This window comes from Eutrigla gurnardus (assembly GCF_963514095.1).
Source record: "Eutrigla gurnardus genome assembly, chromosome: 1".
Lineage (NCBI taxonomy): Eukaryota > Metazoa > Chordata > Actinopteri > Perciformes > Triglidae > Eutrigla > Eutrigla gurnardus.
In genome coordinates this window covers 34,973,946-34,991,236 of record NC_139915.1, presented here as the reverse complement: position 1 = coordinate 34,991,236, position 17,291 = coordinate 34,973,946, and the positions used below count along the sequence as shown (strand labels likewise).

The 17,291-nt window shown below is 44.8% G+C and overlaps 3 protein-coding genes across 3 annotated transcripts in view; all 3 read right to left on the bottom strand.

The window, feature by feature from the left end:
- The window catches only part of LOC311015324 (uncharacterized protein), a gene marked incomplete at its 3' end in the record, with an annotated part of 558,532 nt that overhangs the window by 131,910 nt on the left and 409,331 nt on the right, over positions 1-17,291 (bottom strand). The window lies entirely within an intron of this gene.
- On the bottom strand, positions 6,048-16,373 carry LOC311010726 (protein NLRC3-like; the record flags this gene model as incomplete). The annotated part of the gene is made up of 8 exons (XM_084005318.1): positions 6,048-8,464; positions 9,162-9,351; positions 9,740-9,905; positions 10,441-10,614; positions 11,557-11,730; positions 12,922-14,725; positions 15,787-15,859; positions 16,320-16,373. 8 exons carry the CDS (start codon positions 16,371-16,373, stop codon positions 7,935-7,937), a joined length of 3,165 nt encoding a protein of 1,054 aa, XP_083861444.1. The 3' UTR covers positions 6,048-7,934.
- The window catches only part of LOC311010708 (protein NLRC3-like), a gene marked incomplete at its 5' end in the record, with an annotated part of 65,599 nt that continues 54,355 nt past the window's right edge, over positions 6,048-17,291 (bottom strand). Inside the window, one exon of the mRNA XM_084005296.1 lies at positions 6,048-7,001. The remainder of the gene's footprint in view (positions 7,002-17,291) is intronic.

Below are 17,291 nucleotides of genomic sequence, written 5' to 3'. Positions count from 1 at the left end.
CATGAGGCTTCACAAGCCTCGCATCCAATCTCAGGCAATTTGAGATCATATCGCCCTGGAAAAAAAAGAAATATATATATGTAAGGCACAGCCGAGCTAGTATGTGCTTATGTTTGTTATTTAGCAGACGCTTTTGTCTAAAGCGACAGACAAAAATACAACAATCAAAATTAACATCAATTTGTAATTTTAATTATTATGTAAATCATAAAATAAGCTTAGGAGAGAATAAAAAGATATAAAATCCCAGGAAATAGGAACAGGTGCCAACATCAGTAACCCTCATTGATGTTGCAGGCGTTAAAAATCCATTTTGCAACAAACATCACTCATACAAACCGGATCATTTGAATGACATAACCGTCGCTCATTAGATGAGTGCAGTGGTCTAGATGGGGTGTAAGGTATGCGGTCACAACGTGAAGCGGAGTGGCCTTTACACCTCGGAGTGCATTAACATTTTGATATTCCAACGTCGCAAAGTCCATTATCTTGCTTCTACCACTGTTGCCAAAAATGATGCTCATAAACTGTCAAAATGTGGTCAAAAACTTTATGAGATGTGCAAATATCTGAATTTTAATGCACATTCTAACATCACAATGGGAGATTTAGCCAAACATTTGTATAATCACATACAGATAATACATTTGCGTCTGCATGATGCCGTCATATTAATATGTCATAATAATATGATATTAATATGTCATATTAAGATGACCCTAAGCGTCTTTGTGTTTAGAGTTGATATGGTGTGTGATCAGGAAATAGCTGTGGGTGACATTCTGCAGCCACTTTTACAGAATTGACCCCATCCTGACCCCTGAAGTTCTTCTTACCATTCATTGTAACCACAACGATGGACTTTCCTGCGATGACACGGGATGATCCTCGTGGACAGCTGCATATTTCTGCTGGCATCTCCAAAGGTATAAGACGCTCTTAGACAAAAAGAAACCAGTATGAGAAATAAAGCACAACATATGTATTTACTGGCAGCTATTTTGAAACCAGGTAGGACTTCATGGCTTCATCAACTGATCAGAAATCAGTATTCAGTTTTCCAGGTGATAACTGGAAAAAATATAGTCTGAGAAGGGGACTCTCAAAAACTACAACTTACCACACTGGGTAAGAACACTCTCCACAACACAGGCTGTCGGAGGCAATGGTTCAAAGAAACCATGCATCATGGAATCCCTGTTGTGGAAGACTCGATCTCGATGGACCCTGATGTCACACTGGCCACAGAGGAAAGGGTGTGGTCGGCAGTCACAACAGCGGATAACTGCTGGATGGTCTGCACATTGTTGGCAGACTCGAGTTGCCACCTGCCGTTGTTTGCCCACCATGGTGTTGACCAGCCGGGATCTCTCTTTCGCCCACCACCCTGAGATCAGACTCTTTCCAGTCGACCAGTCGGTTGTGGCTTGAGGTGGTGTATCATCCACATACAGGTCCTTAGCCAGTGAGCACTCAAGCTCTTGAAGGAAAGACTCTGTTAAGACAATGCACAACACTGAAAACCAACGGCTTATAACAACACAAGATAATGGCATTGAATAACAGTCATTTTGAAATGTGTAATGTTATCTGTTATCTATTGATCAAACACAAAACTATCAAAACACAAAACTATGAAATGTACATTCCTATCGTAATAAATGAACATACTGTTTTGCATCAGTGCAGACAAAATAAAGAACATACCAGCAGTAACTGAAGGAAAGTTGCTGGTCACTTCCCCACTGGTTTCCAGAGCCATGACAGGAGGAGAGACACCAGTCTTCCGAGTGTGGCTGTGACTGGGACCTGCTGTAGCAAAAAAGCTGTTGCTTTTTACACTCGATGACACAAACTTTTAACGTCACAGTTTCCTTGATGCTAGCACAGGTATGTAATAATAACCTCAGATATGTTCTAATTCAGACCCAAGACTTGTGATCATGTTGTATACCATTCCAAGATAAACTAGATCTGGAGATAAAGTCTACATTTCAATTAACACGAATGTAAAACAAATCTGACCTGCTTGTTTTCGGGATGATCTGGGTCTGCCATCAATAATGTTTCCATCGCAGTCCCTCTTAATCCACCTAACACCTTGATTGCGGTTTGATGGCTGGCTGGTGGATGGTTCTGCCTCCTGGTGCAAGCTGATGAGCTGTTGGAGGTTTTGGAGGTGAGCCTGATGTTCAGCCTGACCAACAAGGTCACTCAACTCCTTCTGGAGCCGGTTCGGCTCAGGATCAGACATTGTACAGGGAGGGAGAGAGGGCAGGTGAGGGGAGAGGGAGGGAGAGAGGGGGAGAGAGAGAGAGAGAGAGAGAGAGACACTGTAAGATAGTAAGAGAGAGAACAGAAAGTAGAGAGACTGACCAGATACAATACAAATGTGGCTCTTCAAAGTGCCTTTGTGTTGTTATAGGGTGCTGCTAATCAGTAGTTGGAAGTGACAGGGATAAGGGAACCTGTTGAGAAAGAGAAAAACAAATCAATATAATATAGAATAGATCACCAAACTACAAATTACAATATGAATACTTTAAGTGATGTGTAAGTCCATACTTCACATAAAATAGTTACAAATTCAGTTCACACAGATTAAAAATGAATAGTTTTTAATACACCATTTCAATAGTTCACGTTCAGTTCATTTTATTCAAGCTATAGAATGATCCTTAACCTAGCCCTATTATATGGTATCTTTGGTGTCCATGGATGTTTACGAGCTTGCAAATCATTGAATTGAAGTCTGGCAATTGATGGCGTTGTGACATGAACTTGCCAGGGTTAACTTGAATCCAACATTTTTATTCAGATTTCAATCTCACATAGTCTGAGCTAGTTCAGTGACTAGCAACTAGATTGCATTCAGTTCATCGTTCTAGAAAACATAGCGTGTTCTCCTGGCTAACTATTAGCTAACTATGTGTAGCACTTAGGGTTGCCACCGGTGTGGACCCGCCACACCGGACCGAAAATCGGCGTCTTTGAGAGAGTCGGCGTCCGTGACATGAGTCTCCTTGGTGTGGTCGCTCGAATCGGCCCACGTCGGCGTTCATTTCAGCCGATTCAAATGTGTAATCCGCCATTCGAGTCGGCCATATTAAGTAGCCCGACTTCATTTACCGACGCGAGTCGGGCAGTCGGTGCGGTGTGGACCCGCCTAAGATGTTGTATATATCTATCCTATGAAATCGCATACAGTGCGCATAAACATTACCAAAAAACACAACTACAAATGGCAACAATTTAACAGCATAATTTGCTTGCTTTTGATGAGGGCATGCTGTTTAATTATTTAAGCAGAATAGCAGGCAATTCTTACGTGGGATGTCGAAAAACGCAATGGTCCTAAGGAGCGTCTCCATGCACGATAAATGATTGCCTGAAGGAAAATATGTCTTCCTATTTATTTATTTGTTTGTTTGTAATCCAACTCCACTTACACCACAGCTAAATAAAAAACATATATACAGTCAAGATAAACACCTGTAACACAAAATGCATCACCTGAAACCGAAACTTCCAGCGCAGGCAAACCGCACGTTGGCTAACCCCCTTGCGTCAAAATCAACCGATGAGGGATTTGCGTTCAAATCAGACTGATGACCCTCTGCGTCGGAAATAGACGCAGAGGGTCATCAGACTGATTTGAATGGAAATCCCTTTGCGTCACTGTCGGACGCAGAGACAGGTGACGGAAAGGGGATATGACCAATCGTCAGTATGTGACGAGTAGGGATGAGACTGTGTTGGATAAGCATGCACCCATCAAGAAGCTCACCGTCAGATCTGTCAAAGCCCCTTGGCTTGACTCTGACCTGAGAAGCTCGATGAAAGATAGAGATAAAGGGAAAAGAGTTGCTGTAGATTCAGGTAGCTCAGAGGACTGGCTAGCATATCGCTCTTTAAGAAACAAAGTGACCAAATTAAATAAACAGAAAAAAAGGGTGTACTACCAATCTAGAATTGAAGAAATTAAACATGATGGCAAAAAACTCTGGAGTAGTCTCAATCAAATCATGGGTAGAGATAAAATGGGCAAAACACCAGCATTTATTGAATCAGGTGAAGGCTTTATCACCAAGCCCAAAGACATTGCTGATTATTTCAACAATTATTTCACAAGTAAAGTTGATACTATAAGAAATGGCATGTTGCCTGTAAATGGTATTCTACCCTGTGGTCATGATAATCTAGACAGTAGACTCTTAAAGTTGTCAGCTGGAATAATAGCCAGTCCTATATGCTATATTTTTAACTGAAGTTTTAAAGAAGGAATCTATCCTCAAGTATGGAAGGTTGCTAGAGTAACTCCTCGACCAAACAATAGGAAAGAAGCATTCACTGGATCGAATAGTAGGCCAATTAGCATTTTACCGCTATTAGGGAAATTAATGGAAACAATCATATTTAAGCAAATTCAAAATGATTTCTCTATGAATAACATGAATTCAGACTTTCAACATGCATATAAAACTGGCTATTCAACATGCACAGCTCTCACACAATTAACAGATGACTGGCTAAAACTAATTGACAGTAAATTATTAGTTGGCACAGTGCTGTTAGATTTTAGTGCAGCTTTTGATATTATTGACCACAAACTACTACTTATAAAATTCCCTGCGTCTTACAATGACGCGCTATATGTCTGCTGCCTAAACACACAAAACACTTGCCTTCTTTTCTTCATTTTTCTCTCCTCAGTTCAAGAGTCAGTTCTGTACAGTTCTTAGATCTCTGATGGTTTCCTCCACAGAATATACACTTTGGCTCATCTCTGACGCTGACAGCGTGAAGCGAGGCTGTAGAGGCTGTGTAAGATCTCCTTTTTTACCGTATTCTTTTCTCCACATAGGACTTTCCCCATTGTTTCTCTTTATCTGGTTGGTGCACATTCTGGGTGAGATTGGCTGTTCTTTCACGACTTTCAACCTCCTTTTGGAAGAACGTCATTCTGGTCTCTGGACTAATGTGAGCTACTATCTAGACCTCTGGGGGACCACAGTCTCTGGTTCCTCACATAGTCTGCTCTCTGGACTAATGTGAGCTACTATCTAGACCTCTGGGGGACCACAGTCTCTGGTTCCTCACATAGTCTGGTCTCTGGACTAATGTGGTCTACTATCTAGACCTCTGGGGGACCACAGTCTCTGGTTCCTCACATAGTCTGGTCTCTGGACTAATGTGAGCTACTATCTAGACCTCTGGGGGACCACAGTCTCTGGTTCCTCACATAGTCTGCTCTCTGGACTAATGTGAGCTACTATCTAGACCTCTGGGGGACCACAGTCTCTGGTTCCTCACATAGTCTGGTCTCTGGACTAATGGGAGCTACTATCTAGACCTCTGGGGGACCACAGTCTCTGGTTCCTCACATAGTCTGGTCTGGTCTCTGGACTAATGTGAGCTACTATCTAGACCTCTGGGGGACCACAGTCTCTGGTTCCTCCACATAGTCTGGTCTCTGGACTAATGTGAGCTACTATCTAGACCTCTGGGGGACCACAGTCTCTGGTTCCTCACATAGTCTGGTCTCTGGACTAATGTGAGCTACTTTCTAGACCTCAGGGGGACCACAGTCTCTGGTTCCTCACATAGTCTGGTCTCTGGACTAATGTGAGCTACTATCTAGACCTCTGGGGGACCACAGTCTCTGGTTCCTCACATAGTCTGGTCTCTGGACTAATGTGAGCTACTATCTAGACCTCTGGGGGACCACAGTCTCTGGTTCCTCACATAGTCTGGTCTCTGGACTAATGGGAGCTACTATCTAGACCTCTGGGGGACCACAGTCTCTGGTTCCTCACATAGTCTGGTCTGGTCTCTGGACTAATGTGAGCTACTATCTAGACCTCTGGGGGACCACAGTCTCTGGTTCCTCCACATAGTCTGGTCTCTGGACTAATGTGAGCTACTATCTAGACCTCTGGGGGACCACAGTCTCTGGTTCCTCACATAGTCTGGTCTCTGGACTAATGTGAGGTACTTTCTAGACCTCTGGGGGACCACAGTCTCTGGTTCCTCACATAGTCTGGTCTCTGGACTAATGTGAGCTACTATCTAGACCTCTGGGGGACCACAGTCTCTGGTTCCTCACATATTCTGGTCTCTGGACTAATGTGAGCTACTATCTAGACTTCTGGGGGACCACAGTCTCTGGTTCCTCACATAGTCTGGTCTATGGACTAATGTGAGCTACTATCTAGACCTCTGGGGGACCACAGTCTCTGGTTCCTCACATAGTCTGGTCTCTGGACGAATGTGAGCTACTATCTAGACCTCTGGGGGACCACAGTCTCTGGTTCCTCACATAGTCTGCTCTCTGGACTAATGTGAGCTACTATCTAGACCTCTGGGGGACCACAGTCTCTGGTTCCTCACATAGTCTGGTCTCTGGACTAATGTGGTCTACTATCTAGACCTCTGGGGGACCACAGTCTCTGGTTCCTCACATAGTCTGGTCTCTGGACTAATGTGAGCTACTATCTAGACCTCTGGGGGACCACATTCTCTGGTTCCTCACATAGTCTGCTCTCTGGACTAATGTGAGCTACTATCTAGACCTCTGGGGGACCACAGTCTCTGGTTCCTCACATAGTCTGGTCTATGGACTAATGTGAGCTACTATCTAGACCTCTGGGGGACCACAGTCTCTGGTTCCTCACATAGTCTGGTCTCTGGACTAATGTGGTCTACTATCTAGACCTCTGGGGGACCACAGTCTCTGGTTCCTCACATAGTCTGGTCTCTGGACTAATGTGAGCTACTATCTAGACCTCTGGGGGACCACAGACAGTCTCTGGTTCCTCACATAGTCTGCTCTCTGGACTAATGTGAGCTACTATCTAGACCTCTGGGGGACCACAGTCTCTGGTTCCTCACAGTCTGGTCTCTGGACTAATGTGAGCTACTATCTAGACCTCTGGGGGACCACAGTCTCTGGTTCCTCACAGTCTGGTCTCTGGACTAATGTGAGCTACTATCTAGACCTCTGGGGACCACAGTCTCTGGTTCCTCACATAGTCTGGTCTCTGGACTAATGTGGTCTACTATCTAGACCACTGGGGGACCACAGTCTCTGGTTCCTCACATAGTCTGGTCTCTGGACTAATGTGGTCTACTATCTAGACCTCTGGGGGACCACAGTCTCTGGTTCCTCACATAGTCTGGTCTCTGGACTAATGTGAGCTACTATCTAGACCTCTGGCCTGGGGGACCACAGTCTCTGGTTCCTCACATAGTCTGGTCTCTGGACTACTGTGGTCTACTATCTAGACCTCTGGCCTGGGGGACCACAGTCTCTGGTTCCTCACATAGTCTGGTCTCTGGACTAATGTGGTCTACTATCTAGACCTCTGGGGGACCACAGTCTCTGGTTCCTCACATAGTCTGGTCTCTGGACTAATGTGGTCTACTATCTAGACCTCTGGGGGACCACAGTCTCTGGTTCCTCACATAGTCTGGTGTCTGGACTAATGTGGTCTACTATCTAGACCTCTGGGGGACCACAGTCTCTGGTTCCTCACATAGTCTGGTCTCTGGACTAATGTGGTCTACTATCTAGACCTCTGGGGGACACAGACCCAGGAGACAACATCTGGTTCCTGGCTGAGACTCTTTAGAGACACAGATTCTCATCTTTGAATTGACTCTGGATGGATTGTCTTTGTCTTCTGACACCATGTAGGGAGTTGATTTGATGATTTTATGTGTATACGTGCATATTTTTATCTGATCTGTTTATTTGATTCCTTTTATCTTTCTATTCTGTACTTTTTATTGTGTTTTATCTTGTGCAGCACTTTGGAAAACCTTGTGTTTGTTAAAATGGGATCTAAATAAAGTGGATTGGAATGGATTGGATATGTAATCACAGCGTGTGAAAAATGAGCTTCACGTTCGGTGTGAACACGACTTCAGACCTAAAGACGACGCAGAGACACTGATGATGATTCAGACCAGAATCCAAACCCAGGATAAAGAGGTTCAGTGAATGTGGTGTTGAAGGTGTGGAGGTGGATCAGTTTGTCAGAGGAGACTTCGTAGAAGGTCAGAGTGCCAGCAGGACAGTCCAAGTACACTGCTACCACACCAGAGGAGGAGAAGAAGGAGGAGGAGATGGGTGTTAGTTTGTTATTGTGACTGACAGAGTAATCACCATCATAACAAATCAGACTCCAGGACTGATCATTCCTTCCAAACTCAGAGTCGTCTCCTCTCCTCTTGATTCCTCTGTAACTCACTGATATATTAACCCTTCCTCTCCACTGGACCTCCCAGTAACAGCGACCAGTCAGACCGTCTCTACACAGCAGCTGAGGCTCTGAGACAAATCTGTCTGGATGATCTGGATATGACTGGTCGTCGTCCACATGTGTCACCTTCCTGTTGTTGTCGTCCAGTTTGAGTTTTCTGCTGACTGTGTTTGTGTCCAGTTCCAGTTCACAGACATCTGATGGAGAGAACAAACACAATGCAGCTAAAGGTTCATCTCTGTCTCCCACTAAACTACGTCCCCATACAACTCATCTCCACTCTCTATTACGTTTCCATGGAAACAACGTGTTTTCTGGACCCAACGGTCAACGTTTGAAACCGTCTGAAAAAACCTTAACGAACAAAACAAAAACGCTACAAAACGACATCGTTGGTAGTAAAAATATCACAGTTGGGCCTAAAATGAGTAAAGATTGAAACCAGACCAAACTGTGGTCTGGTCTGTGGACTAATGTGAGCTACTATGGTAGAGCTCTGGGGGACCACAGACCCAGGAGACAACATCTGGGTCCTCCATTTAGGATTCAGGGACGTCAGGACGACAGGAGGACCATCTCAACGCTGAGACGCTTTAGAGACACAGAGTCTCAGGAACTTCTCTCTTCACTTCAAATATTTAAACTCACACAAACACCACAACAACGGGAATGTTGGGTATTCGCCTCCGTTGCCGTCCGGCAGGAATTGGCGTCCGTTTGCGTCTCTGCGTTGACTTTGTGTGGAATTGAAGGTGAAAATGTGGCGTTTGGTGTGAACACAACACGACATCTTTACAGCCACGAAGAAACAAACGCTACGTCCTGATTAGAATCGGATTTCAGTCATGAACACGTTCAAATCTGGAGCAGCTGAGTTACTGAAGACATACTCACACTTCATCAGACCAGGTCTCAGTCTCTGCTGTCCCCCATGGTCCACCCTGCAGGAAGACATGCAAACACCAGGAAACATGAAGCCCAGCTCCTCAGTCAGAGACTGTTGTCCATCTGTCCTCACCTGAGAGTCCAGTCTGATGTCTGTCCATCTGTCCTCACCTGAGAGTCCAGTCTGATGTCTGTCCATCTGTCCTTACCTGAGAGTCCAGTCTGATGTCTGTCCACCTGTCCTCACCTGAGAGTCCAGTCTGATGTCTATCCATCTGTCCTCACCTGAGAGTCCAGTCTGATGTCTGTCCACCTGTCCTCACCTGAGAGAGTCCAGTCTGATGTCTGTCCATCTGTCCTCACCTGAGAGTGTCCAGTCTGATGTCTGTCCATCTGTCCTCACCTGAGAGTCCATCTGTCCTCACCTGAGAGTTTCCAGTCTGATGTCTGTCCATCTGTCCTCACCTGAGTGTCCAGTCTGATGTCTGTCCATCTGTCCTCACCTGAGAGTCCAGTCTGATGTCTGTCCATCTGTCCTCACCTGAGAGTGTCCAGTCTGATGTCTGTCCATCTGTCCTCACCTGAGAGTCCAGTCTCCAGTGTGGACCCTCCAGTCCAGCAGACAGCAGCTTGACTCCTGAGTCTCCTGGATGATTGTAGCTCAGGTCCAGCTGTCTCAGATAGGAGGGGTTGGAGTCCAGAGCTGAGGCCAGAGAAGAACAGCCGTCCTCTGTGATGAGACAACCTGACAGACTGAAGACACACACACTTCTGTCACTTCTGGGGACTTTTAAACTGAGAAAAAGTGATCATTCTCTGTTGTTGTGTTGATGTTGTACTGGGTGGGATAAGCGTGGCTGAGTGATGGACAGAGACGGATAGAGGAGGACGAGAAGTCAAGAAACAACAGTAGAACCAGTCTATGTGGTCTGTCTTCAGACCTGGTGTCCCAACAAAGATCTGGCTACTGATTTAAACCAACTAGCAAAGAAAACTGTAATTCAATAACATGTCAACTCTGTTTGTTGTCAGTTTTCATATTGAACTGGAGGAATTAAGTAACATTATTAATTAAATAACAAGTATTCTGAGAATAAAGTCAAATACAAAACTTGGAGTCTCAGAACATATCAGACATTCATGTGTTCAACTGCTCTTTTAGAGCCGCCATGTGAACTTTAGCAAAAGTGTCTTTTCAGGAATAAGAGCAAAGAAGTGAATATTTGGTGCATGTAAACGGATCATTGGAAGCTTCATAGGTAAACTTCTCAAAGTCCTTGAGGCTGACCTGAGAGTTTCCAGTCCACAGTGTGGACTCTTCAGACCAGCAGACAGCAGCTCCAGTCCTGAATCCTGCAGGTCGTTGTTACTCAGGTCCAGGTCTCTTAGACTGGAGGACTGGGAGCTGAGAACTGAGGACAGACCTTCACAGCTTCTCTCTGAGAGGTTACAGCCACTGAGTCTGAAGAGGAATCAGAAATGTGTGATGAAACTAGAACAAACAACTGTTCGTCTCCTTGGAATTAACAATGAAAACTCCTCAGCAAGATCGAAAACAGGCTTTACAAAGACTTAACTTGTGTTTGTATTGCAGTCCTTCACAAGACCAACAAGAACATTTCATTCATTGACCTTTGAACTTAACCAGCAAGGATTTTATCAATGAGAAAAAAACTCATCCTAAAACCAGAAATAAATGTAAAATGTGGTAGAAAAGAATTCAATGTAACTTCTGTGGACACTGTTCCAACACTAACTTCACGTGTTCAAACATGATGAGAAAACTCTTTGTATTCCTTGAAAATCATTGATTCTTTTCATGTTTTACTAGATAGAATCGTATCATTCCAAGCAGAAAGTGAGTTCTTCTGCTGCGTTCACACCAAACCTGAAGTGATGTTTGAGTTTGACTGCAGGATGAATTGGTTTTATTTGTGGGATCATTTGTGTTTTAGTCACGACACTCATGCTAGACACACCAGCGAGGAGGCGGGGCTTATCTCCATGTAGAACCAACCAGGGTTCCTCCATCACGGATGAAATAACCACTATTGCTGCTTTGTACATGTTGTGAAGTCCCAGATACACCAGGAAACCAAACGCCGTCCTGTCTGAGTTCATAGCCTCATGACGACAACAGCATTTAGAAACGCCAGCTGGATTTGTAAAACTATTCAAAGTTAGAACGGCAGGGGAAAGACAAACAAGACGTTTGGTTTCTTTAGTGATTTTGTTCTTCTGCTGTTAGATCGTTACCAGCAGAAACGGGTTTCATCAGCCATGGAAACAGATTAGTAGCAAAAGTGTCTTTTCAGGAATAAGAGCAAAGAAGTGAATATTTGGTGCATGTAAACGGATCATTGGAAGCTTCATAGGTAAACTTCTCAAAGTCCTTGAGTCTGACCTGAGAGTTTCCAGTCCACAGTGTGGACTCTTCAGACCAGCAGACAGCAGCTCCAGTCCTGAATCCTGCAGGTGGTTGGTACTCAGGTCCAGGTCTCTTAGACTGGAGGACTGGGAGCTGAGAACTGAGGACAGACCTTCCCAGCTTCTCTCTGAGAGGTTACAGCCACTGAGTCTGAAGAGGAATCAGAAATGTAGAATAAAAAACAGAACAAGTCTGGCTTACTTCGGTGCTAATCCCCTTCACTTTAATTATCAGACGGCTGACGGCAAGACACGGAATGTTAGCTTGTGTCTGGTTGTAGCATTTATTCACCGACAAACATGCGGTACCCACAATACACTGCTGCACACTGTACCACGCTGTAATCTAACCAATGACTTCATACTCACCGTCTCACTCTCTCTCTCTTTATACTTCAACGTACAGAGAGCCAACAGTGTGAATGCATTAAAAAGATGAATGTGTTAAATCCACAAATGAATCATCCCGCGTTAACACGTTCATTTTGATGCCCAAATATTTAAACATCAAACTGCAGAGAAAAGAGTTTGGTTTCCTTTAGTGATTTGTTCTTTTGCTGGAAGTCGTGAGCAGCAGAAACTGTTTCATCAGCCATGGAAACAGATTAGAAGAGGTGGGTGGCCAGACGCCCAGGGGTCCGTGAGCTTGGGAGTAAGGCCGGCCGCGGGGGCACTTAGTCCAAACATGACAACGTCCAGACGGGAACACCGGACATCTACTGCATAACCATCACATCTATCTATCTATCTATCTATCTATCTATCTATCTATCTATCTATCTATCTATCTATCTATCTATCTATCTATCTATCTATCTATCTATCTATCTATCTATCTATCTATCTATCTATCTATCTATCTATCCATCCATCCATCCATCCATCCATCCATCCATCCATCCATCCATCACTATCCTGTATTCATGATGACTGAAGAGAATGTTTTGAACACAGAATGTTTGCAACGACTAAATTGACCCAATTGGAGGATTATTAGTGTTTCTTGTGTCTTAATTAACCTTAATTAATGTTATTTTGTAAGGATTTTGTGGTTTAATTGAAGGGGTATTGTTTGGTAATATCTGAATTTGCACATTGATATTTTATATTTTTGTCTATTTTACGTTCAGGTTCTGATTATTGAAACAGTAAATCAGCAAGTACTCAGTACTTGAATAGTTTTTTCACTAAATACTTTTTTCCTCAAGTAACTATTTGGATGACTACTATTTATTATTTACTTTTTGCTGTTTGGAAAACCAATCAAATCATTCAGAATGCAGATAGAACCTTGTAATTCCATGGTGGTTCGTTGTATTTTGAATATAAAAACTATATTTACAGAGCTTTGCTGGAGGCTTGGACCACCGGCAGCAGCCTCAGAAGAGCCTTCTCTGAAGCAGAGTATTCCTTCAGGTCAAACACGTCCAGACGTTTTTCTGACGACAGTAAGATGAAGGCCAGAGCTGACCAATAAGAAGGAGACAGTTTATAGGAGGAGAGACGTCCTGAAGTCATGTAGTGTTGGATCTTCTCCACCAGAGAACGATCATTCAGTTCATTCAGACAGTGGAACAGGTTGATGCTTCTCTCTGGAGACAGATCCTCATCAAGCTTCTCCTTGATGTACTGGACTGTTCCCTGATTGGTCCGTGAGCTACTTCCTTTTTGTGTCAGCAGACCTCGTAGGTGTTTCTGATTGGTCTCTAGTGACAGACCCAGAAGGAAGCGGAGGAACAGGTCCAGGTGTCCGTTTGGACTCTGTAAGGCCTCGTCCACAGCTCTCTGGTGCAGATGTGTTAGTTCAGGTTCGTCTCTGGTGACTTCAGACGCCCCGGAGGTTGTTGGTTCTTCTGCCATCAGATTGACACCAGACTTGATGAAGGTCAGATGGACATGAAGAGCAGCCAGAAACTCCTGAACACTCAGATGGACGAAGCAGAACACCTGGTCCTGGTACAGTCCTCTCTCCTCTCTGAAGACCTGTGTGAACACTCCTGAGTACACTGAGGCTGCTTTGATATCGATGCCACACTCTGTCAGGTCTGGTTCATAGAAGATCAGGTTTCCTTTCTGCAGCTGCTCAAAAGCCAGTTTTCCCAGGGACTCAATCATCTTCCCGGTCTCTGGACTCCAGTGTGGATCCGTCTCAGCTCCTCCATCATACTTGACGTTCTTCAGTTTGGACTGAACCACCAGGAAGTGGATGTACATGTCGGTCAGGGTCTTGGGCAGCTCCCCTCCCTCCCTGGTCTTCAACACGTCCTCCAGAACTGTAGCAGTGATCCAGCAGAAGACCGGGATGTGGCACATGATGTGGAGGCTCCGTGAGGTCTTGATGTGGGCGATGATCCTGTTGGCCTGCTCCTCATCTCTGAACCTCTTCCTGAAGTACTCCTCCTTCTGTGGGTCAGTGAACCCTCTGACCTCTGTCACCATGTCAGCACACCCAGGAGGGATCTGATTGGCTGCTGCAGGTCTTGTGGTTATCCAGAGACGAGCAGAGGGAAGCAGTTTCCCCCTGATGAGGTTTGTCAGCAGCACTTGGACTGAGGTGGACTCTGTAACATCAGTCAGGATCTCGTTGTTGTGGAAGTCCAGAGGAAGTCGACACTCGTCCAGACCGTCAAAGATGAACACAACCTGGAACCCTTCAAACCTGCAGATTCCTGCTTCTTTGGTTCCAGGGAAGAAGTGATGAAGGAGTTCCACCAAGCTGAACTTCTTCTCTTTCAGCAGGTTCAGCTCTCTGAAAGTGAATGGAAACGTGAACAGTATGTCCTGGTTGGCTTTGTCTTCAGCCCAGTCCAGAGTGAACTTCTGTGTTAACACTGTTTTCCCGATGCCAGCCACTCCCTTTGTCATCACTGTTCTGATTGGTTCATCCCTTCCAGGTGAGCCTTTAAAGATGTCTTCTTGTCTGATGGTTGTTTCTGGTCTGTCTGGTTTCCTGGATGCCGTTTCAATCTGTCTGACCTCATGTTGGTCATTGACCTCTGCAGTCCCTCCCTCTGTGACGTGGAGCTCCGTGTAGACCTGATTCAGGAGGGTTGGGTTTCCGGCTTTAGTGATGCCCTCAAACAAACACTGGAACTTCTTCTTGAGGTCAGACTTGAGTTTACGTTGGTACACTGCACCAGCGGTTCCTGGATAAACAACAAAGGAACCCAGTTAGTGGATCCTACAGACCCTTTTACAGTCTATGAACAAGCCATGTATTAGAGCCATGTATCCCTGTAGTCCTCAGTATGAGTGACTTATTTAATGATTAAATCAGAACTATTGGAGACAATATCAATCAGGTGCAACATGAAATATATAAAAGACTTTTACAAGACAAACAGAACTGAAGGATATAACCCTTTGAAATGCAGCTGCAAAGCTCCACGAGTCAGTCACTACAACCAGTGGTGGCCTTAGGCTTTAGGGGCCCGTTTCAATACTATGTATGAGGCCCTATCCCATGAAACATTTAATTACCCATATGTTTGCACCCATGCGTCTCTGATGCATTGAAACCTGAAAGGATGCAGCGGCCGCTACTTTCAAATTAAAAGCCCCCGCTAAGAACCCAGTTCTAAACTCCGATAGGGTGCAATGTAACGCTCTTATTTTGAAGACACATTCGTTGTCTACATCGTTTCCTCCGCCGCAACAACTTCACTTGCAGAAGGATGCCAGAGAATTCACAGAGACGCTGGAGAAGTTTGTGATATTTTCATCCTGGATTTTTGAGATGAAGGAATTAAACACCTGTCCCAAATAAACGCCTCGTCTGTGAAGTGATTGAAACAAATGATTATTTGGTATTTTACGGTATGATAACTCCCGGCCCGGGGAGAGAGACACGCATCACAGTGCTCAGCTGCAGACACAGCAGAGAGGTGAGGAGACGCGACGCATCATGACTGACAGGCATCAAGGCCACTCAGCGTTACCTGACCGCCCCGCCCCCAGATACTTCATTCACAAAAACAGGGCCTGTGGAAATGCAGGGAGGAGTCTCATACATTCACTTGCTCACCTGTCTTGCCAAATGCATTGCTTGTCTTTTTGTTGTTGAACAGATTGCAAAGTGGCACTTTTATTTTCTCTATTTTTGAACTTGATACAAGTTATGACACAGCTGCACTTTTATTGTCTCTATTTTTGACCTTGCTGTTATTTCACGTTATTGCGTTAGAGTTTAGATCCAGCATGATGTTACTTGATAATCCGGAGGCGCGGAGCGAGCGGGCGTCGGTCGGACAGTCTGATAACTGCACAGGTCCTTCACTCAACTAAATACAGAGAAATGTCCCACACAGTAACATTACAGAACCAAACAACAGGAACGTAGTAACTCTAACTGTCTTTGACAACTTATATGAGGAAAAAAAATACCACAGCTGTACGTGGAGAAGCGTCCGTCCTCCCGCCTGTCCTGCCGACTCTTCCTCACATTTCTGCCTGAAAAACAGCGTCTGTCACCGGCAAAAAACCTTAACTCACCGAGTGTTTGTGATGGAAATGTATTTTCACCACAAACACAAACACCTCGCTGAGTTCAAATCGACGGTTGTGGTGATCTGTTTTAAATAAATGTATTTATTGATTTTATTTTAAATAAATCACTGTGACTGTCAGCCCTCCCGACTTCAGGGAACTTTCCCCCAGCCTCCTTCCCGAGTGACAGAGTCAGACAGCGACCTGATGCCCATTATGGAATTATGTAGGCTACTTTAGCGAGAAAAACCTAACTTTGTCACTTTCCAGGATGTTTGACGCCAACGTCATCATCATGACGTGTACCATCGCGCCTCATTAGGAGCCTCACTTTCTGTGGGAATCACAGGTGATCGGCGGAGATGCTTCGCTCTGTGTGAATCACCATCTGTGGAGAATTGCCGAACCACCGCTCCCGAGATAATGCAGAGACGCTGTTTAAAAAGGGCTAGCCTACAGTTTCACCACAAGTTTCATTTATTCACTCTTTTTGTTTCTTTTGATCGGCCATCCCATCATGTTTGGGGGCCCCCCAGGCCGCCTATGACTACAACACATCACAATACAGCATCATAGAAAGAGACGGTATGATGACGTGTTGAAAATAGTACCGTTGGGTTTTCTAAATATCCTGGTAGACCGTAACCTAACCATTTAGTTCCTACGAGCTGAAAGTCACCAGTTAACACGGTCACTGGGTGAAGTGAAACACCTGTTTCTCTGAAACGGTCGTGATCCTGTCTGAACTCTGTAGAACTTGAGTGTTGGAATATCGATTCTGACATCCGAACATTAACAAACATTGAAGTTGTGTGCAGCCTATTAAGAGTTTGGAAATATGAAGTTCTTCATATTGAATCCTTCTCTTCTTTCCACCATGTTAAATCTGTTAAAATCCTCTTACCCATCAGCACACAGTCAGCCAGCTCCTCCTGCTTCATTCTCCTCAGGAAGTGCACTGTGATCTTCTGAAACGCCTCTCTGCTCCTCCTCTGCTCTTCATCCTCACCGTCCAACAACTCCTCGTCCTCACTCTCCAAGCATTCTGGGTAATCTGGACTCAGGACCTTCTGGATCTTCTTCAGCTCGTTCTTCACAAAAGTGCAGATGTTCTCCTCCAGCAGCTGGAACAGAAGGATAAACTGAACATGAACTCTAAAGAACCCAACATGGGGTTCATGTGTGGGTCTGAGCAGCATGGAGACCACTAGAACCAGTTCAGCATTG